Source organism: Amblyomma mixtum, chromosome 1 (genome assembly GCF_055824585.1).
Source record: "Amblyomma mixtum isolate Tamu chromosome 1, ASM5582458v1, whole genome shotgun sequence".
NCBI classification, from domain to species: Eukaryota; Metazoa; Arthropoda; class Arachnida; order Ixodida; family Ixodidae; genus Amblyomma; species Amblyomma mixtum.
In genome coordinates, this window is record NC_143012.1 from 44,023,554 (window position 1) to 44,046,452 (window position 22,899).

The following is a 22,899-nucleotide window of genomic DNA, read 5'->3' on the forward strand; positions in this document are numbered from 1 at the left end:
CGTGTGAGAGCGTCGACTTTTCTGTGCCTCAGCGCCATATGACGGGGCGGAGTTTGAAACAGGATGAGTCTAAGCGGATGCTCACAAAGCACGCTGGGCTGGGCCCGTCGTCTGCCAGGCTTTTCCTTCTTAAGGACGTCACCCCTTATTATCGCGTTTCGATGAGCAGGCAGCGTGAGTAGACGAATGGTTTTGCTCGCATTTTACGTTGCGAAGAACAGCGTTGTAGCAACCAAGCGAGGAAATAAAACTGAAAGATAGGCCGAACACTCCCAATCGTGCGATAAGCCGGAGAACATGGATCGTTCATGTGTTACTTAATGACGCGAAAGCTTTTTTACATCTGCACGAAGGGCGCTTATCAACACTCTGCGTGCTTTATGCTTCAGCGTGGCGACGAAACTAAAAGGCCGCTGTGAAACTGATGTGCTCTCACGTCTGCAGCCGTGCTCGCAGCAGTTCGGAACAGTTATCAAGATGCCACTCCGTGTATGTCAAGCGACAAGACTCCGAATTATAGGGATGTCGTTGGGCGGCTCATCGCAGAAAGAGATGCTAAAGCAACTGGAGCGGCTGGCACTTCATTGGGCAGATCATACGTGCCCACTGGGACGAAGGTCGGATCGAAGATGATCCTTGCTACCTCATCAGGAAAACAAAAGAAGACTTGCAGATTGTTGCCTGAGCTAGTGATAACCCTTTCATAACGATAATGACCCATGTTCTCCATTCATAATGATAACCACCCATGTTCTCCGGCTATCGCATGATTGGGCGTGTCCGGCATATATTTCAGTTTTATTTCCTTTCTTGGTTGCTGCAACGCTGTTCTTCGGAACGTAAAATGCGAGCAAAACCATTGGCCTACTCACGCTGCCTGCTCGTCGAAACGCGATAATAAGGGGTGACGTCCCTAAGAAGGAACAGCCTAGCAGACGACGGACCCAGCCGAGCGTGCTTTGTCAGCATGCGCTTAGCCTCATCCTATTTCCAACTTCGCTACGTCATATGGCGCTGACGAACAGAAAAGTCGCCGCTCGCACACGCCAGCTAAAGATTTGGGCGCCTGTACATTCTTTGCCAAAAGTATCCAGGCTGCACGGTTGGCTTCTCAGTCGTATATTAAAGCTATTATGCCAGCGCTCAAGCTCTAAATCTGTGTATGGTAAGGAGAACCCCTGTCCTCACCTTCAAAGAACTTTGATCTTTAGGGAAGCCGTGAGGGCTTTGCTACACGAACGAGGAGCAAACCATGCAGCCTGGCTATTTTTGGCAAAGACTATACGTCTGCAAAAGAACAAGATCACCTGCGTCTTTTGGGTCAGCAGTCGAGCGCCATAACCCCTAAGCCACCGCGGGAGCTCACGCTTAAAATGAATTTTGATAAGCGCCTATGGGGAGGCTCCCAAGGTGTCCCTACGAACGTTTTGCTAAGAACGTTTGGCTGTGCAAGTAGAATCACAGTATCTGCTGCACTCGTCGTGGCGTTCTAAGCATGCAGAACGAATGGCGGTTTACTAGAGAATATTTCAGGGAAAAACAAACTCCTCTGAAGGGCGAGACCAGAAAATATCGGCAAGGTTAAGCACAGACTACTTACAGGGAGTGCCCTTCTCTAGTGTACTGAAGGAAATGTTATGTGCTCTCACGTCCGGAAGATTCAATGCGTTGCGGTTAGTAAAAAGAAGGAAAGCAAGCTAAAATATTGCGAACACTTTAATATACGGTTAAAGAATCCACAAAAATGGATGGAATTTAAGTTGCATGCCGTCAATAAAGGGTTCAAAGTAAGCACATGCCGCACAAAAATTATCACTTACCTAAAACTGAAGCAACGAAGCCCCCGAATTTAGGAAAATGTTCACGAGCGGGACCTCAGAAAAGACTTCGGTGCTCTCAGCCGTGGAAATGGCGTATGCTTAAAATCAGCCAATAGGAAAGCGACGTGAGCGATGAACAAAAAAGAAGCTGATGCGTCAGGTATGATTGAACGGGCGATTAAACTTGCGATGAAACGAAAATGTGCTGTAACACTACCTATGATAAGTATTATCTTTGACACTCCTCCCAGCTAAAAGCGAAAGAGGTAAAAAGATGGCGAAGAAATTAAAGGCACGATCACTAGTACTAATGGTACTCTGAGGGAGTACAGGTGGATAGATCGACATATTTCGTACTTCGCCGACGATGGAAACATGGATGAGTATTAGAAGCGTCCCCTTTAAAACAGGGTGGTGAGAGGCGCCACTATACTCCGCTCAGCGAATATCGCGAAGCCAGCAGCGCGAGCGTAAATGAGAATCCTTTTTTTTTTCTTTTGTGAAGGTACGCTTGACACATGTCGAGATAAAAAAGGTTTACAATAGGCGGCCAGACTGACACTGCTTTTCAGCTTCCAAACCTCGGTTGTGGAGAGTCAATAAGAATAGCGCACTGGCCAGGTTTGTATTGGCTGATCAATACAAGGTGCAACTTAAAGTACGCGTGAGAAGGTTGTAGCATCGTGTCTACTATCTAGTTGCGTCTGCTTATAACATCCTGTCCATTCTCTGCAAGGTGTAAAATAGATTAAGGCGGAGTTACTGCTCACAGAGCTCATGACCAGCTTCACGCATTTCTGGCTGTTATGATCATCTATACGGGCAAGGACGGAATATTGAGCCTCCTGAGACCGTTAGTGCAAACTGTGTCGCTAATATCATCAAAACGCTCAAAATATAATGTTCTAAAAAGCACTTTGTACCGTGGCGCTCCTTGGGCAAACCTGCCGTTCGGGGATTACAATTCAGCCTCATCAGGATGTACTATCGCGCTCAATATGACTTGTAACCCGGGAGCGTATGGCCGCAGCGTTTTCGGAAGCATGGTGGGGCCGAAAAGCAGCGCGCCTGAAAGCTTAGTGGAAAGGAATCTGCTGTTCCAGCGGCCAGCCGCATTCCCCGCGCCGTCTGCTTAACGAAATCTGAGCTCGTTAATTCTCAGTGGCGCCGGTGCATCTAGCGTCAAATCGTCAAAACCACTCCACTCATACTGTGATTGAAGTGCTATTTGGGCCACGGTGAAAGCCAGCTGAAAGCAGCAAAAGGAATGAAAAACAATCAACTGTGACATGCGTCTTGCATTCGTCATGCAAGCGCCGACGATGCGATAACGCCATTGTACTGCCAAGACCCAGTGTAGAAGTCTGAGTGGTGGAACAGCAAAATTCTTTCCCTTTCGTTTTCAAGCGCGTCGCTTGTCGGCTCCACCATGCTTCCGGGGAGCGCTCCGGCCACGCTGCTTGAGGTTGCAAGTCATATTGATCGCGATAGTACTTATTAGAAATAAAAAAAGTTTTCAATGTCTTTTTCTAAGCTTCGAACTCGTCTCGGTGTGGTGGACATCCCGTAATGTTGGAGAAAATTAAGAAATTAACAACCGTAAAGGGATATTACACCCCGTGTTCGCTAAAATGTGGTTTTATGTGCATCGGCTCTACTGCTAAGAACACTAACAAGCCCTTAGAAGTGATTTACTGCCTGTCGAAATACACTTAATCCAATAGTTTTCAGCTGCACCATCCAACAGGCTCGCTCTGAATTCTACCTTTTGGAGAGCTCCTCAAGGAGGCGGTAGGGTGAAACTAGGTTGAAACTAGGAATAAGCAGGGTGATATATCTTCAGCAGGCCAGTCCGAGATTTACGATAGCTGTTTAATAACGTTGGAAGGGTAGAGGATAATTTTTCCATTGTGACCGCCACGGTGGCTGAGTGGTTAAGGAGCTCGGCTGCTGGCCCGAAAGACGCGGTTTCGATCCCGGCTGCAGTGGTCGAATTTTAATGGAGGAGAAATTCTAGAGGCCCGTGTACTGTGCGATGTCAGTGCAGGTTAAAGAACTCCAGGTGGTCGAAATTTCCGGACCCCTTCACTACGGCGTCTCTCATAGCCTTAGTCGCTTTGGGACGTTAAACCTCGTTAAACCAAACCAAACCCATTTGAAATTTAAAAAAAAATATTTTCATGGCGTAGTTTGTTCTGGGGGTTTGTACAATCCATTCCTCTTTGTGACGGGGAGGGTAAAATACAGTGCCGTTTTCCAATAATGACATCTCATGCACAGACTTACAGGAAAACTTCATACGTTTTAGAAATCAACGAGCTTAATAGGGTCGAATGTGTGAAACCTGCTGGTAAAGCATGCGGAGTCTTTTTGGGCTAGCACTTGAAATAATGAAGTAATCGCCGATTAAAATCCGCACGCCCTAAAGAGGTCATCGAAGGTATCGGTACATTTGCAATGCACAAACACCTGCTTTGAAGGAAAAAAATACAAGGCCACCGAAGGTGAACCCTGCCGAGAGTTGTTTGGCAGCAAGCATCTGGCGAGTCAGGGCAGGGTGTGGGGGACGACAGTGGTAATTTGAAATCATACCTTCCGTGACGTCACGCTGAGTAGCCCTGCACTCCTACGGTGCATTGAGGAGAAGCGCAAAATTCAATCGCGATTACGTCACTACTTTGATTGCTAGTTCGAAAGACTTGGAATGCTTTACCTACAGCCTACATAGATTTGAATCCTTGAATATCGCGAAATTCTCAAAAAGTGCGGCTGTTGCCCTTTAACATGTTTTAGTTCGCTTTGGAATGCAAGTGTTACCTTTGTGAAGAAGAAGCTTTCTTCCGTGCTTTCTTATCTGACGTCGTTCAAGCCCTGCTTGCTCAGTGCAAAATCATTCACCCCACTTGCACAGCCTACCACCCGCAAACAAACGGTCTTACTGAACGATTTAATCGCACCCTTGGTGACATGTTGGCGAAGTACGTCGGATCCGATCACACCAACTGGATTATTGTTCTTCCTTATATCACCTATGCATGAAACACTGCTACGCAATCCAGCACGGGTTTCTCTCCGTTCTTTTTGCTTTACGGTCGGCATCCATCTGCTCCCCTTGATACTGTGCTCGCCTCAACCCTGATGCATCTGAATGTACCACAGTTACCGAAGCTGCACAGCACGCCGAAGAATGCCGCCAGATTGCTCGGTCGTTTACGACTGACTCTCAATGGCGCCAGAAACATCACCATGACACCAATCAGAAGAATGGACTACACTTCGAGCCCGGTTCACTCGTGTGGCTATGGGTTCCATCCGGCAGCCCCGGCCTCACATCAAAACTGCTCTCCAAGTACCATGGGCCCTACCGTGTCGCCGAGCGCACTTCGCCAGTAAATTACGTCGTTGAACCTGTTATGCCGCCTTCTGATTTTCGGCGCCGAGGCTGTGAAACTGTACATGTGCAGCGCCTTAAGCAATTCTATGACCCCCTTTTCTCTCCGTCCCCTTAAGTGGCCAGGATGGCTCCTTTTTCTCTGGGGGGCATTGTGATGAAGAAGCTGGACCCCTTCGATGGACGCTGATGAAGAAGAAGCAGTTGTGGGAAAGAGGTGAAGAAGAAGAAGAAGATTGCCATCGCGCAGATCGTGTTAGTCTTGGTCGCCCCGCTCCATCGCCGACCTCGACGCCGTCCCCGACGTCCTTCTTCTACACCTTATAAGTGTAAAGATTTTATACAGGATTTGTGGTTTCTTGGGGGAAAACTGTAGGCGGCTATAGGCTGCTGATGGTGTGTTTGCCAGTTGAGCGTCAGTGCTAGAGGTGGGGCTGCAGCAAGATCACATGAATAGGCCTGCAGCCCCCCAAACAGGTGGGAAGAACCAGAACACACTAGATTACCAAGGATTCAGAAGCAAGCCGTTCACTGGATGCAATGCGAATCATGAGGAATTTAGATCTTTGGGATGGCAGGTCCTGTAACAGTTTCGATTATCGCAGGTCTTTAACGTTCACTGGCATCGGAGAAGGGCGCACGGAGTGTTCAGAAATCTGGAAACTCGACGACAGAGCTTAAACACTGCTGAAAGGAAAGAAGGGAAAGAAACTCGACGGTGGCGAGAGCAACACATATCGCGTGTTGCGTAAATCAGAGAAAATCGAAAAAATATTTCCGCGGCCTAACCGCACGTTTGTTCGGGCTCAAATTTCGCACAGAGGTTGCATTTGGGGGTCAGTTTTGTTTTATACTACATTTAGGTGGGCTACTTGCTTGATTCGGTCAGAATTATTTGTAAATCCCCATCGTCTGCGGCGACAACGAACCAATACCGAATGACATCGCATCAACGGTGCTCGTGGCGCCATCTCGCACCCACCGGAGAAACCCAGCTTTGCTAAGTTGGTGAGCAAATGATCTTTGCTTGGTGGTCCCTGCTGCGAAGCAGCGCAAGACATCACCGAAAATGCGGTCGTACAGCGATCAACAGAAGGTCATGGCCGTGACTTGGCTATGCGAGTCTAACTTCTCCCCCCGGGCCCTTCCCGGTAGAGGGCTCGTTTCTCCGGTGGGTGCGAGATGGCGCTACGGGTACCACTGTTGCGTTGTCTTTCGGTTTTGGTTCGCCGTCACTGCTGACAAAAGGGAATTATAAATTCTGACGGAATAAGACAAGTTCCCCACTTAAATGTAGTATAAAACAAAACTGACCACCAGAATTAACCTCTGTGAGAAATTTTAGCCCGAACAAACGTGTCGTTGGGCCGAGAGAATTTTTTTCGATTTTCTCTGATTTACGCAATAGTCGGTACGCTTAGGGATCGTCCCGACCCGGATGACAGTGACGGACGTCCGCGATGTATTTACACAAAGCACGAAACCTCACACAGAACACCCGTCCATCTTTGTTAATAGCCGTGAAAGGCCGTTTAATCGTGCTCGCTATTCAGCGATCAGTCGTAAATAACATGGCATCGTCCAGGGAACATGCACGATGTAAACGGACACGTCCGGAAAACATAAAATAGAAAATGCGTCTGGCTGCTCCGTTAATGTACACAATAAAAGATCATGACTACAGGAAGGGGGGAGGGAGGTAGGGCTAAAAGCTGAACGCGCTGAACGATGGGTGTAGGCTCCGTAGGAATGATAATTGCCTACAATTTGCGTACCTAAAATTCGCGGGGAAAGAAAGTTCACCTCGCGTAGCAACGAGAATGACGATGAAACTTGCATTTAACCGATCAAAAACATATGCAGCCCCAATGGTAACACTTGCAACACTCATCCCTGCTCCCTGAAGCAGGCAACAGCAGCTCGTATTTTTGGCGGAAGGGCGGACGAGGAAGGTATAGAAGCGAACAAAAAGAATACAAAGGACGTAAAAATGGTGAAGATGCGTCATCAGCGTCTATCATTGGTTTTTTTCGCCCTCTACTATGATGCCCAGCTCATGAAGTGCATGAAACGGGGAGGCCTCGGTTCCCGCCGAGTTGTCATGGACGCAACTGGCGCCTTGGTCATTGTCCGAAGCCACCATGTTCCAGCTTCCGTCGGCTTGGACGACCACGGCGATGGAATGGTCGTTGGCGCTGGCAAGGATGTCAAGCGTGAAGAGGTCGATGCGGAGGTCCTTGACGAAGACCTCGTCGCTACACACGGGGCACCTCCAGCAAGGCTCCAGAGTGGCCTCGTAACTTCCTAGGTACGTGTGCGCGTCAAAGCACTGCACGTGTCTGCAGCGGACCCCACGACAGGGGATATGGATCCTCATCCCAGAAAGAGGGCAGACTAGAGATACCTGCGAGTCACGAGATAAATACAACGGGAAATATACTCTTTATCCCTGCCTCACCTTCTACAAGCACCGACAAGTGATATCAAAGCAAGAGCTTGAACCAAGTAAAGAAAAATTACGCGCATATGGGCTCGCAGGAAGCTGTAACTTTACACTAACGACGCCTTGATGGAAAAACGCTGCTGCGCATGCACGGGCGTATCAATATAGCTCAGATAACACTATAGGTCCGAAGACACTATATGTCAGAAGACACTATAGGTCAGAAAACATCTATAGGTCAGAAAACATCTATAGGTCAGAAAACATCTATAGGTCAGAAAACATCTATAGGTCAGAAGACATCTATAGGTCAGAAGACATCTATAGGTCAGAAGACATCTATAGGTCAGAAGACATCTATAGGTCAGAAGACATCTATAGGTCAGAAGACATCTATAGGACAGAAGACACTACAGCTCAGACGACACTACAGCTCAGACGACACTACAGCTCAGACGACACTACAGCTCAGACGACACTACAGGACAGAAGACACTACAGGACAGAAGACACTACAGCTCAGACGACACTACAGCTCAGACGACACTACAGCTCAGACGACACTACAGCTCATATAACACTACAGCACAAATTTATTTATTTATTTTATTTATTTGTTCAATACTGCAGGCCTTGGAGTGGCCCAAGCAGGAGGGGCATATAAATAATAATACAGCGGAACAACACAAGCAGCTAACACTAAAAGAAATTCTCAATGTGTTGGAAGCCGTGAGCATCCTTGCAACTTAAATGTGGACGCGACGTGTTCTAGAGGTAAATAGAGCCCATGCCGCTCAAATTTACGGCCAGCTAATACACGTGAACTCGCGACCAAATTACTGTAGCGCGCAACATTTTCCACTTGCCGTTGGTGTCCTCTTTTGGCGATGCATTGTACGCTCAGGTTACATGAACAAACTGGGCCGAAGCTATTTTAAGACTGGTTATATGCTCCGGAAAATGCTAATTCTGCACTCGAGGCGCATCCGTACCTGTAAGCATTGCACGGTGGACTGATATTCAGTGGCGAGGCAGGCATTGACAAGAGCCACGGTGTCTTCTCGCTTGTACACGTAGGGGTCGCTTTGCTGAATTGTTTGCAGCACATAATCCTCCGTGGTCCTCGTCACTTCATCTAGGTGCACTGAAACATGCAACGGGATGGCTTCGAACCGCAACGTGAAATTCTTTGTAGGTGCGGTGCAGAGGAGCGGTGTTATGTTCACCATCGTGAACGGCAGACCACCATAGACTTTGCCGCCTAGTCTCAATGTGGCTTTGCAACCACGCGCGGGAGCCTGCTCCTGATTGAAGGAAAAGTGGGCAAACATCACTGTAGAATGGATTCGAAATCTCGTGGTATGTCTGAACTCTCGGAAATATGACAGGACTTCAGGGTGCCGGACCGAATGCGAGGGCGTCAGGTCCCATCTTTGTAGATAGATGTAGAACGGCTGGGCCGAGAACATGGCGATGGCTCCAAGGAAAACGTGAGCGTCCCGCCGTCTATCACCTGAAAGATAAATATGCGGTGTCAGGAGTATTGCCGTGCATAACTACGACGCCTAAAATTCAAGGGCACTTTTATGCGAAGCATACTATAGCTACCACTTCAGCCCTTCACCGTTGTTATGCGCCTCCAAATCACGTGATACATGACGTCGCACCACGTGACACGATGACGTCACGACAGTAGAGAAACGGGGGCCCACCTCGCGCCATCGCTGTCGTTGTGTGCCCCCAAATCACGTGATACAAGACGTCACACCACGTGACACGATGACGTCACGACAGTGGAGAAACGGGGGCCCACCTCAGGCCGTCGCTGTGGTTGTGCGCCTCCAAATCACGTGATACATGACGTCACACCCCGTGACACGATGACGTCACGACAGTGGAGAAACGGGGGCCCACCTCGCGCCGTCGCTGTGGTTGTGCGCCTCCAAATTACGCGACACGATGATGCTTCGCATTCTCCAGGCTTAAAACCAGGTTAAGCCTCAGCCATTTTTTTTTTACCTAAAAAGCGGTGAGGTTAAGCGAGTTGTTGCTGCTTGTGTCACTGATTTGTGGTTAAGATGTTAAGCTTCGCCTCAAAGAGTGGAACGCGACAGCGTCTTGCAACGCTGCCAGGGAGTCCACAGAACGCCATCGGCCGTTCGGCTCTAAGCCTTACTCGTCGGTAAATTGATTTTCGAGAAAAGGAAATGCATGTGCCTCGCATATCTCGGTGGACACCTGAATCTCACCGTAAGGGAAGGAGGAAGATGGGAGTGAAGGAAGACACCGTATTCGTTTGGTTTTTAGTTTATTGGGATTTAACGTCCCAAAGCAGCTCAGGCTATGAGAGACGCCGTAGTGAAGGGCTCCGGAAATTTCGACCACCTGGGGTTCTTTAACGTGAACTGACATCGCACAGTACACGGGCCTCTAGAATTAGCCTTCATATTCATTAGACGCGCCTTTGTTCATTTCCAACCAACGAGCTGGCATGGCGGAGTGGTTAGCGTGCTTGTCTCGCACTCTGGAGACCCTGGTTCGATTCCACGACTCGACCAACTTCCTACTCGGTTTTATTTGTTTTTCTGGTCTTACTAGAAAGGTTAATTAGGCTAACTGGTTAATCAACTAACTCAATAAACTCATTCCCACTTACTTGGAGCATCACTATATAATCCCTTTAATTGATTGCATGGTTACTAGCCAAAGTACAATTGACCCTGTTTGAAATTCGCGCATTGTGACGTCACGACCAATTGAAAAGCGTGAAATTTCTGTCGACAACTCCTGCTTACAACGATGAGGCATTAAAGGCTTCCGCCTTAATATCGACCGGAAGGTGCGGGTGGTCATTGCGCCGCGGAGAGGATGCGTTGCGCTTCAGCAGAATCCTATTCAAGTAGAATCGACATTTTAGCTAGCTGGCATACCATCATGGCAAAAATCGTGCACTCAGGAGAACGGACAAGGAAGACCAAACAACGCAAGCGCTTGCTCGCAACGGGGCGTTTGTTAAAATATGCAGAAAAAGAGGAAGATAAAAAACCACAAAGAGAAAGAAACGCCATCAGGCAGGCGCATCAGGATGAGAGTCACGCATTCAACGTCAAGATAACAAAACTTTTCATGCAGGACCACCATTTTGGTCAGCATCACACGTGTGCTCATTCTCACGGATATGATAGGCCTCTGAAACCTTTCTAGTTAGTTGACTTGGATGCCGAAACAAGATTGTGGATTCATCCAGCAAGGGCTAGCAACCAGTACATTTCGAACACTGCTTAGCACGATTAGATGAAGGCGGCTTTTTCAAAGACAAAAAGCGCTTGGTCAAACTGGCTGTTGCCTTAATATACTATAGCGATAGAAAGAAACGCGAACAGAGCGGAGCCTAGGCGCTCCGTTATCCGCATTTCTTTTAAACACGCTCTTACTTCGGGGGTAGCAAAAAGATGCTGTAGTTGTCCGTGATGTATCCTAGGACGACTCTACCGCTTTTTTCTTACGACCCAGGTAAAAGCGACATCAAAAGAAATTCGAACAGAGGAGCCCGTAGGCTCCGCTCTGTTTGCGTTTCTGTGCATCGTGAGAGTATGTACAGCCACGAGATCTATGAGCCTGAACCCGGCAGCGCGTGCCTGCTAGCCTTGAACCCTACTCGTGGCGATACGCGGCGGCCGCCTTCATAAAGGAAGTGGAAAGAGAGGCGTGTCCTTCAGCTTGCTGGAAGGTGGCAAGGCGGCATAGCCCTTTCCACCACGTTGCTAAAAGCAGCCGCCGTGGGTCGCCATCAGTAGGGCTTGAGGCTATCTGTCACGCACTCCCGTGTTCCCGCCAATAAGTTTCATGACTGTACAGGCGCCGAAATCTTTAACTGGCGTGTGAGAGCGTCGACTTTTCTGTGCCTCTGCGCCATATGACGGGGCGGAGTTTGAAACAGGATGAGGCTAAGCGCATGCTCACAAAGCACGCTCGGCTGGGCCCGTCGTCTGCCAGGCTGTTCCTTCTTAAGGACGTCACCCCTTGTTATCGTGTTTCGATGAGCAGGAAGAGTGAGTAGACGAATGGTTTTGCTCGCATTTTACGTTGCGAAGAACAGCGTTGTAGCAACCAAGCGAGGAAATAAAACTGTAAGATAGGCCGAACACTCCCAATCGTGCGATAAGCCGGAGAACATGGATCGTTCATGTGTTACTTAATGACGCGAAAGCTTTTTTACATCTGCACGAAGAGCGCTTATCAACACTCTGCGTGCTTTATGCTTCAGCGTGGCGACGAAACTAAAAGGCCGCTGTGAAACTGAAGTGAAGCTACTCTGCAGCCGTGCTCGCAGCAGTTCGGAACAGTTATCAAGATGCCACTCCGTGTATGTCAAGCGACAAGACTCCGAATTATAGGGATGTCGTTGGGCGGCTCATCGCAGAAAGAGATGCTAAAGCAACTGGAGCGGCTGTTACTTCATTGGGCAGATCATACGTGCCTACTGGGACGAAGGTCGGATCGAAGATGCTCCTTGCTACCTCATCAGGAAAACTAAAGAAGAAGACTTGCAGATTGTTGCCTGAGCTAGTGATAACCCTTTCATAACGATAATGACCCATGTTCTCCATTCATAATGATAACCACCCATGTTCTCCGGCTTATCGCATGATTGGGCGTGTCCGGCATATATTTCAGTTTTATTTCCTTTCTTGGTTGCTGCAACGCTGTTCTTCGCAACGTAAAATGCGAGCAAAACCGTTGGCCTACTCACGCTGCCTGCTCGTCGAAACGCGATAATAAGGGGTGACGTCCCTAAGAAGGAACAGCCTAGCAGACGACGGACCCAGCCGAGCATGCTTTGTGAGCATGCGCTTAGCCTCATCCTATTTCAAACTTCGCTACGTGATATGGCGCTGACGAACAGAAAAGTCGCCGCTCGCACACGCCAGCTAAAGATTTGGGCGCCTGTACATTCTTTGCCAAAAGTATCCAGGCTGCACGGTTGGCTTCTCAGTCGTATATTAAAGCTATTATGCCAGCCCTCAAGCTCTAAATCTGTGTATGGTAAGGAGAACCCCTGTCCTCACCTTCAAAGAACTTTGATCTTTAGGGAAGCCGTGAGGGCTTTGCTACACGAACGAGGAGCAAACCATGCAGCCTGGCTATTTTTGGCAAAGACTATACGTCTGCAAAAGAACAAGATCACCTGCGTCTTTTGGGTCAGCAGTCGAGCGCCATAAGCCCTAAGCCACCGCGGGAGCTCACGCTTAAAATGAATTTTGATAAGCGCCTATGGGGAGGTTCCCAAGGTGTCCCTACGAACGTTTTGCTAAGAACGTTTGGCTGTGCAAGTAGAATCACAGTACCTGCTGCACTCGTCGTGGCGTTCTAAGCATGCAGAATGAATGGCGGTTTACTAGAGAATATTTCAGGGAAAAAACAAACTCCTCTGAAGGGCGAGACCAGAAAATATCGGCAAGGTTAAGCACAGACTACTTACAGGGAGTGCCCTAGCTTCTCTAGTGTACTGAAGGAAATGTTATGTGCTCTCACGTCCGGAAGATTCAATGCGTTGCGGTTAGCAAAAAGAAGGAAAGCAAGCTAAAATATTACGAACACTTTAATATACGGCTAAAGAATCCACAAAAATGGATGGAATTTAAGTTGCATGCCGTCAATAAAGGGTTCAAAGTAAGCACATGCCGCACAAAAATTATCACTTACCTAAAACTGAAGCAACAAAGCCCCCGAATTTAGGAAAATGTTCACGAGCGGGACCTCAGAAAAGACTTCGCTGCTCTCAGCCGTGGAAATGGCGTATGCTTAAAATCAGCCAGTAGGAAAGCGACGTGAGCGATGAACAAAAAAGAAGCTGATGCGTCAGGTATGATTGAACGGGCGATTAAACTTGCGATGAAACGGAAATGTGCTGTAACACCACCTATGATAAGTATTATCTTTGACACTCCTCCCAGCTAAAAGCGCAAGAGGTAAAAAGATGGCGAAGAAATTAAAGGCACGATCACTAGCACTAATGGTACTCTGAGGGAGTACAGGTGCATAGATCGACATATTTTCTATTTTGCCAACGATGGAAACATGAATGAGTATTAGGAGCGCCCCCTTTAAAACAGGGTGGTGAGAGGCGCCACTATACTCCGCTCAGCGAATATTGCGAAGCCAGCAGCGCGAGCGTAAATGAGAATCCTGTTTATTTTCTTTTGTGAAGGTACGCTTGACACATGTCGGGATAAAAAAGGCTTACAATAGGCGGCCAGACTGACACTGCTTTTCAGCTTCCAAACCTCGGTTGTGGAGAGTCAATAAGAATAGCGCACTGGTCAGGTTTGTATTGGCTGATCAATACAAGGTGAAACTTAAAGTACGCGTGAGAAGGTTGTAGCATCGTGTCTACTATCTAGTTGCGTCTGCTTATAACGTCCTGTCCATTCTCTGCAAGGTGTAATATAGATTAAGACGGAGTTACTGCTCACAGAGCTCATGACCAGCTTCACGCATTTCGGGCTGTTATTATCATCTATACGGGCAAGGACGGAATATTGAGCCTCCTGAGACCGTTAGTGCAAACTGTATCGCTGATATCATCAAAACGCTTAAAATATGATGTTCTAAAAAGCACTTTGTACCGTGGCGCTCTTTGGGCAAACCTGCCGTTCGGGGATTACAATTCAACCTCATCAAGATGTACTATCGCGCTCAATATGACTTGCAGCCCGCGAGCGTGTGGCCGCAGCGTTTTCGGAAGCATGGTGGGGCCGACAAGCGGCGCGCCTGAAGACTAAGTGGAAAGGAATCTGCTGTTCCAGCGGCCAGGCGCATTCCCCGCGCCATCTGCTTAACGAAATCTGAGCTCGTTAATTCTCAGTGGCGCCGGTGCATCTAGTGTCAAATGGTCAAAACCGCTCCACTCATACTGTGATTGAAGTGCTATTTGGGCCACGGTGAAAGCCAGGTGAAAGCAGGAAAAGGAATGAAAAAAAATCAACTGTGACATGCGTCTTGCATTCGTCATGCAAGCGCCGGCGATGCGATAACGCCATGACACTGCCAAGACACAGGGGAGAAGTCTGAGTGGTGGAACAGCAAAATTCTTTCCCTTTCGTCACAAAATGTGTGGGTACCGGGGCACACGGGGGTGGCAGGGAACCGAGAGGCCGACAGGATAGCTCGAGGATACATTACTTTCCGAGCTTCCGACGAGACCGCGGAACTCGCGCCAGCACCCAGGGAATACTCGGCCATACTACAAAACTATAGAGGCAGAAGAATGCGATATCCCCCACCGCACAAATCTCTGAGCAGAGAGGAAGCTGTCACTTGGAGACAATTACAAACAGGCTCTTTCCCAAACGTACATATACTAAACGAAATGCACCCTGCGATATACACGAACAAATGTCCCTGGTGCGACGAAAAACCTACACTATACCACATCACATGGGCCTGCCAAAACATAGACGTGGTCCCCAAAATACAAAACCCCACTGCGGAGCAGTGGGAGACTCTGCTGTCCAGCGACCGCTGCGAAGACCAACAAGGTCTGGTACAGCGAGCTCAACGGGCGGCAGTGGCCAGCGGAGCCCTGGACTGAGGGCAACCGACCACTGATTATATGCGGACGACTTCGACAGAGAAGGCTCCGGGGGGTAGAACCAAGACGTCTCTGAAGATGCCCCCAAACCGCAGAAAAAACCATTAGTGTAAATAAAGTTTTCCCTTCCATCCTTCCTTTCGTTTTCAAGCGCGTCGCTTGTCGGCTCCACCATGCTTCCGGGGAGCGCTCCGGCCACGCTGCTTGAGGTTGGAAGTCATATTGATCGCAATAGTACTTATTAGGAATAAAAAAACAAGTTTTCAATGTCTTTTTCTAAGCCTCGAACTCGTCTTGGAGTACTGGACATCCCGTAATGTTGGAGAAAATTATGAAATTAACAACCGTAAAGGGATATTACACCCCGTGTTCGCTAAAATGTGGTTTCATGTGCATCGGGTCTACTGCTAAGAGCACTAAAAAGCCCTTAGAAGTGATTTAATGCCTGTTGAAATACACTTAATCCAATAGTTTTCAGCTGCACCATCCAACAGGCTCGCTCTGATTCTACCTTTTGGAGACCTCCTCAAGGAGGCCGTAGGGTGAAACTAGGTTGAAACTAGTAATAAGCAGGGTGATATATTTTTAGCAGGCCAGTCCGAGATTCTGTTTAATAACGTTGGAAGGGTAGAGCATAATTTTTCCATTGTGGCCGCCACGGTGGCTGAGTGGTTAAGGTGCTCGGCTGCTGGACCGAAAGACGCGGTTTCGATCCCGGCGGCGGTGGTCGAATTTTAATGGAGGAGAAATTCTAGAGGCCCGTGTACTCTGCGATGTCAGTGCACGTTAAAGAACTCCAGGTGGTCGAAATTTCCGGAGCCCTCCACTACGGCGTCTCTCATAGCCTGGTCGCTGTGGGACGTTAAACCTCGTTGAACCAAACCAAACCCATTTGAAATAAAAAAAAATATTTTCATGGCGTAGTTTGTTCTGAGGGTTTGTACAATCCATTCCTCTTTGTGACGGGGAGGGTAAAATACAGTGCCGTTTTCCAATAATGACATCTCAAGCAGAGACTTACAGGAAAACTGCATACGTTTTAGAAATCAACGAGCTTAATAGGGTCGAATGTGTGAAACCTGCTGGTAAAGCATGCGGAGTCTTTTTGGGCTAGCACTTAAAATAATGAAGTAATCGCCGATTAAAATCCGCACGCCCTAATGACGTCATCGAAGGTATCGGTACATTTACAATGCACAAACACCTGCTTTGAAGGAAAAAAATACAAGGCCACCGAAGGCGAACCCTGCCGAGAGTTATTTGGCAGCAAGCTTCTGGCGACTCAGGGCAGGGTGTGGGGGACGACAGCGGTAATTTGAAATCATGCCTTCCGTGACGTCACGCTGAGTTGCCCTGCACTCCTACGGTGCATTGAGGAGAAGCGCAAAATTCAATCGCGATTACGTCACTACTTTGATTGCTAGTGCGAAAGACTTGGAATGCTTTACCTACAGCCTACATTGATTTGAATCCTTGAATATCGCGAAATTCTCAAAAAGTGCGGCTGTTGCCCTTTAACATGTTTTAGTTCGCCCTGGAATGCAAGTGTTACCTTATAAGTGTAAAGATTTTATACTGGAATTATGGTTGCTTGGGGGCAAACTGTAGGCTGGTATAGGTTGCTGAAGGTGTGTTTGCCAGTTGAGCGTCAGTGCTAGTGGTGGGGTTGCAGCAAGATCACATGAATAGGCCTGCAGCCCCTCATACAGGTGGCAAGAACAAGAACAACACTAGATTACCAAGGATTCAGAAGCAAGCCGTTTACTGCATGTAATGCGAATCATGAGGCACTTAGATCTTTGGGATGGCATGGCCTGTAGCAGTTTCGATTAGCGCAGGTCTTTAACGTTCACTGCACTGACATCAGAGAAGGCCGCACGGAGTGTTCAGAAATCTGGAAACTCGACTACAGAACCTAAACTCTGCTGAAAGGAAAGAAGGGAAAGAAACTCGACGGTGGGGAGAGGAACACATACCGCGTGTTGCGTAAATCAGAGAAAATCGAAAAAAAAATTTCCTCGGCCTAACCGCACGTTTGTTCTGGCTCAAATTTCGCACAAAGGTTGCCTTTGGCGGTCAGTTTTCTTTTATACTACATTTAGGTGGGGTACTCGCGTGATTCGGTCAGAATTATTTGGAAATCCCCGTCGTCTGCGGCGACAACGAACCAATACCGAAAGACATCGCAGCAACGGTGCCCGTGGCGCCATCTCGCACCCACCGGAGAAACCCAGCTTTGCTAGTTTGGTGAGCAAATGATCTTTGCTTGGTGGTCCCTGCTGCGAAGCAGCGCAAGACATCACCGAAAATGCGGTCGTACAGCGATCAAGAGAAGGTCATGGCCGTGACTTGGCTATGCGAGCCCAACTCCTCCCCCCGGGCCCTTCCCGGTAGAGGGCTCGTTTGTCCGGTGGGTGCGAGATGGCGCTAAGGGTACCACTGTTGCGTTGTCTTTCGCTTTTGGTTCGCCGTCACCGCAGACAATGGGGAATTCCAAATAATTCTGACCGAATCAGACAAGTTCCCCACTTAAATGTAGTATAAAACAAAACTGACCACCAGAAGTAACCTCTGGGAAATTTTAGCCCGAACAAACGTGTCGTTGGGTCGAGAGAATTTTTTTCCGATTTTCTCTGATTTACGTAACAGTCGGTACGCTTAGGGATCGTCCCGACCCGGATGACAGTGACTGACGTCCGCGATGTATTTACACAAAGCACGGAACCTCACAAAAAAGACCCGTCCATCTTTGTTAATAGCCGTGAGAGGCCGTTTAATCGTGCTCGCTATTCAGCGATCTGTCGTAAATAACATGGCATCGTCCAGGTAACATGCACGATGTAATCGGACACGTCCGGAAAACATAAAATAGAAAATGCGTCTGGCTGCTCGGTTAATGTGCGTAATAATAGATCATGACTACAGGAAGGGGGGAGGGAGGCAGGGCTAAAAGCTGAATGATGGGTGTCGGCTCCGCGGGAATGATAATTGCCTACAATTTGCGTAACTAAAATTCGCGGGGAAAAAAAGTTCACCGCGCGTAGGAATGAGAATGACGATGAAACTTGCATTTAACCGAGCATAAACAAATGCTGCCCAATGGGAACACTTGCATCACTCATCGCTGCTCCCTGAAGCAGCTCTTCTTTTCGGCGGAAACACGGACGAGGGAGGTACAGAAGCGAACACAAAGAATACAAGGGACGTACAAAAGGCAAAAATGCGTCATCAGCATCTATCTCTGGTTTGATCCGCCCTCCGCTATGACGCCCGGCGTAGGAAGCGCTGGAGACGGGGAGGCTTCGGATCCCGCCGAGTTGTCATGGACGCAACTGGCGCCTTGGTCATTGTCCGAAGCCACAAAGAACCACTTTCCGTCGGCTTGGACGATCACGGCGATGGAATGGTCGTTGGCGTTGCCAAGGATGTCAAGCGTGAAGAGGTCGACGCGGAGGTCCGGGATGAAGACCTGGTCGCTACACATGGGGCACCTCCAGAAAGGCTCCAGAGTAGCCTCGTTACTTCCTAGGTAGGTGTGCGCGTCAAAGCACTGCACGTGTCTGCAGCGGACCCCACGACAGGGGATGTGGATCCTCATCCCAGAAAGAGGGCAGACTAGAGATACCTGCGAGTCACGAGATGAATACAACATCAAATATACTCTTTATCCCTGCCTCACCTTCAAGCGCCGACAAGTGATATGAAAGGAAGAGCTTGAACCAAGTATAGAAAAATTACGCGCATATGGGCTCCCAGGGAGCTGCAACTTACACTAATGACGCCTTGATGAAAAAACGCTGCTGCGCATGCACGTGCGTATCAATATAGCTCAGATAACACTATAGGTCAGAAGACACTATACGTCAGAAGACACTATACGTCAGAAGACACTATACGTCAGAAGACACTATACGTCAGAAGACACTATACGTCAAAAGACACTATACGTCAAAAGACACTACAACTTAGCGACACTACAGCTCAGACGACGCTACAGTTCAGACGACGCTACAGCTCAGGTGACACTACAGCTCGGACGACACTACAGCTCATATAACACTACAGCTCAGATTTATGTATTTATTTTATTTATTTGTTCAATACTGCAGGCCTTGAAGTGGCCCAAGCAGGAGGTGCATATAAATAATAATAGTAATACAGCGGAACAATCAATACAAGCAGGTAACACTAAACGAAATTCTCAATTTGTTGGAAGCCGTGAGCATACTTGCAACTTAAATGTGGACGCGACGTGTTCTAGAGGTATATAGAGCCCATGCCGTTCAAATTTACGGCCAGCTAATACACGTGAACTCGCGAATAAATTACTGAAGCGTCCAGGATTTCCCAATTGAGGTTGCGTGTCCTCTCTTTTGGCGCTGCATTGTACACCCCGGTTGCATGTACAAACTGGGCTGAAGCTATTTTGCGCCTGGTTACATGCTCCGGAAAATGCTAATTCCGCACTCGGGGCGCATCCGTACCAGCAAGCCTTGCACGGTGGCCTGATTGTCAGTGGCAAAGCAGGCTTTGACAAGAGCCACGGTGTCTTCTCGCTTGTACACGTAGGGGTCGCTTTCCTGAATTCTTTGCAGAACATAATCCTCCGTGGTCCTCGTCACTTCATCTAGGTGCACTGAAACATGCAACGGGATGGCTTCGAACCGCAACGTGAAACTCTTTGGAGGTGCGGTGCAGATGAACGGTGTTATGTTCACCATCGTGAACGGCAGACCACCACAGACTTTGCCGCCAAGTCTCAATATGGCTCTGCAACCAAGCACGGGAGCCTGCTCCCGATTGAAGGAAAAGTGGGCAAACATCGTTGAAGAATAGTCTCGAAATCTCGTGGTATTCGTGAACTTTCGAAAATATGACAGGACTTCAGGGTGCCGGTCCGAATGCGAGCGGCTCAGGTCCCATCTTTGTAGATAGGTGTAGAACGGCTGGGCCGAGAACATGGCGATGGCTGCGAGGAAAATGTGGACGTCCCACCGTCTTTCACCTGAAAGGTAAATGTGTGGTGTCAGGAATATTGCCGTGCATAACTACGACGCCTATTATCAAGCGAAATGTGCGCTTGTGCATTGCGCCTCGGAGAGGATGCGTTGCGCTTCAGTAGAATGCTATTCAAGTAGAAACGACATTTTAGCTAGCTGGTATACCATCATGGGAAAAAGCGCGCTCAGGAGAACGGACAAGGACGACCAAACAACGCAAGCGCTTGCTCGCAACTGGTCGTTTGTTCAAAAAATGCAGAAAAAGAGAGGAAGATAAAAAACCACAAAGAGAAAGAAACGCCATCACGCAGGCGCATCAGGTTGAGAGTCACGCATTCAACGTCAAGATAAGAAAACTTTTCATGCAGGACCACCATTTTGGACAGCAGCATACGTGTGCTCATTCTCACGGATATGATAGGCCTCTGAAACCTCTCTAGTTAGTTGACTTGGATACCGAAACAATATTGTGGATTCATCCAGCAAAGTCTAGCAACCAGTTCGTTTCGAACACTGCTTAGCAAGATTAAATGAAGGCGGCTTTTTCAATGAGATAATGCGCGTGGTTAAAGTGGCCGTTGCCTTAATATATTATCACGATGGAAAGAAACGCGAACAGAGCGTAGCCTAAGCACTCCGGGATACGCATTTATTTTAAACACTCTTTTACTTCGGGCGTAGCAAAAAGATGCTGTAGTTGTCCGTGATGCATCCTAGGACGACTCTAACGTCTTTTTCTTACGACCCAGATAAAAGCGACATCAAAAGAAATTCGAACAGCGGAGCGCATAAAGGCTCCGCTCTGTTTGCGTTTCTGTGCATCGTGATAGTATGTACAGTCATGAAATCTATGAGCGTGAACACGACAGGGCGTGCCCGATAGCCTCGAACCCTACTCGTGGCGATAAGAGGCGGCCGCCTTCATAAACAAAGTGGAAAGGGAGGTGTGTCCTTCGGCTTGCAGGAAGCAGGCAAGACGGCATAGCCCTTTCCGCCACGTTGCTAAAAGCAGGCGCCGTGGGTCGCCATCAGTACGGCTTGAGGCTATCTGTCACGCGCTCCCGTGTTCCCGCTAATAAGTTTCATCACTGTACAGGTGCTCCAAAAGTAAAACGGAGCACGCGAGCGGTGGCCAAACTGTCAAAAACTGCATGCCAGCGCGCTCTATCAGCAGATGCGCAGCGGAGAGCGAAAGGGCGTCGGCTCATCCGGTTGATCCATCTCGATGGCTGATGCTCACTTTATGGTCAGATCGAACGAAGCCACGCTGCTACCATCACTGCTCGCGAGAAGCGCTTTCAGTGCTTTTTGCAATGCTTGCCCGCATCGTGGAGAAAAGCTTGCGTTCGGCGGCGTTCGCTTGATGCTTCGTCATGAATGCCACCATTTTCGGTCTGCGTGACCGACGTGGCTCGCGCTTCAAAAGCGGCGAGTTGGTTGTGCTATCGAGTATAATTGCTTCTGCATCGGTTTCGCAAGTGCGGAATGACAAAATGAATAGCATGCATATATTGGCTGCGTGTCATTATGATATGAACAGATGCTCAAGGGCATAGCAAGTGAGGTAACTGGGGAACACTTCCTTCAATACAAATTGGTTTTCTTACTCTTTAGTTTAGACGAACTTGTTTTGCAAGTTGGTGCATTGCTTTGAAGGAACCAAGTTGAGCTATAAAAAACACAGTCACAGGAAAAAGGCCAAGGAGGCAGAAAGAGCGCAATGTAGAAAACAATGTAAATATGTAGAAAACATATTTAAACAAATTTTCATGGCAGATAAGGTTGTCTCTGCTTGAGTCGTCCTCGATCGGTTATATTTTGAGCATCTATTTATGTCAAAAGACAACGCAGCCAATACTGAATGCTATTTTTTTTTTCATGCGTTCCCTTGAGCCAAGAAAAATTTCGACTGCACTTGCCAATCAAACTCGCCGCCAAGTTGAGCGCGAGCCATGGTGCTCTCGCAGAGTGATTCCTGACGAAGCAGGGAGCGAACTCCGTCGAAGGCAAGCTTTTCTGCACGATGCAGGTAAACATGCCAAGAAGCACTCAAAGCACTTCTGGCGAGCAGTGAAGGTAAAAGCGCGGCTTCGCTCGATCTGACGATACAGCGAGCATCAATCATCGAGATGGGTTAACTGGATGTGCCAACGCCCTTTCGCTCTCTGCTGCGCATCTGCTTATAGAGCGCGCTGCCATGCAGTTTTTGCCAGTTTGGCCACCGCTCGCGTGCTCCGTTTTACTTTTGGAGCACCTGTACATTCTTTGCCAAAAGTAACCAGGCCGCAAGGTTTGCTTCTCAGTCGTTACGCCAGCCCTCAAGCTATGAATCTGTGTATGGTAAGGAGAACCCCTGTCCTCACCTTCAAAGAACTTTTTGATCTTTAGGGAAGCCGTGAGGGCTCTGCTATACGAATGAGGAGCAAACCATGCAGCCTGGTTACTTTTGGCAAAGACTATACGTCTGCAAAAGAACAAGATCACCCCCGTCTTTTGGGTCACCAGTCGAGCGCCATAACCACTAAGCCGCTGCGGCAGCTCACGCTTAAAATGAATTTAGATAAGCGCCTATTCGGAGGTTCCCAAGGTGTCCCTACGAACATTTTGCTAAGAACGTTTGGCTGGGAAAGTGGAATCACATTACCTGCTAC

The 22,899-nt window shown here is 48.4% G+C and overlaps 1 protein-coding gene across 1 annotated transcript; it reads right to left on the reverse strand.

Annotated features, from left to right (window-relative positions):
• Positions 1 to 7,228: 7,228 nt before the first annotated feature.
• Positions 7,229 to 8,883, reverse strand: LOC149366183 (E3 SUMO-protein ligase PIAS2-like). Its single transcript, XM_089569719.1, has 2 exons — positions 8,647 to 8,883; positions 7,229 to 7,615 (listed from the first exon to the last, which is right to left on the reverse strand). Exons 1-2 carry the CDS (start codon positions 8,881 to 8,883, stop codon positions 7,229 to 7,231), a joined length of 624 nt encoding a protein of 207 aa, XP_089425845.1.
• Between the last annotated feature and the right edge of the window lie 14,016 nt (positions 8,884 to 22,899).

Coding starts and splice junctions, on each gene's coding strand:
- LOC149366183 (XM_089569719.1), bottom strand. CDS start 8,883: ATGGTGAACATAACACCGCTCCTCTGCACCGCACCTACAAAGAATTTC. Junction 7,616..8,646: donor CCACCGTGCAATGCTTACAG/GTACGGATGCGC, acceptor CGTGACTCGCAG/GTATCTCTAGTCTGCCCTCT.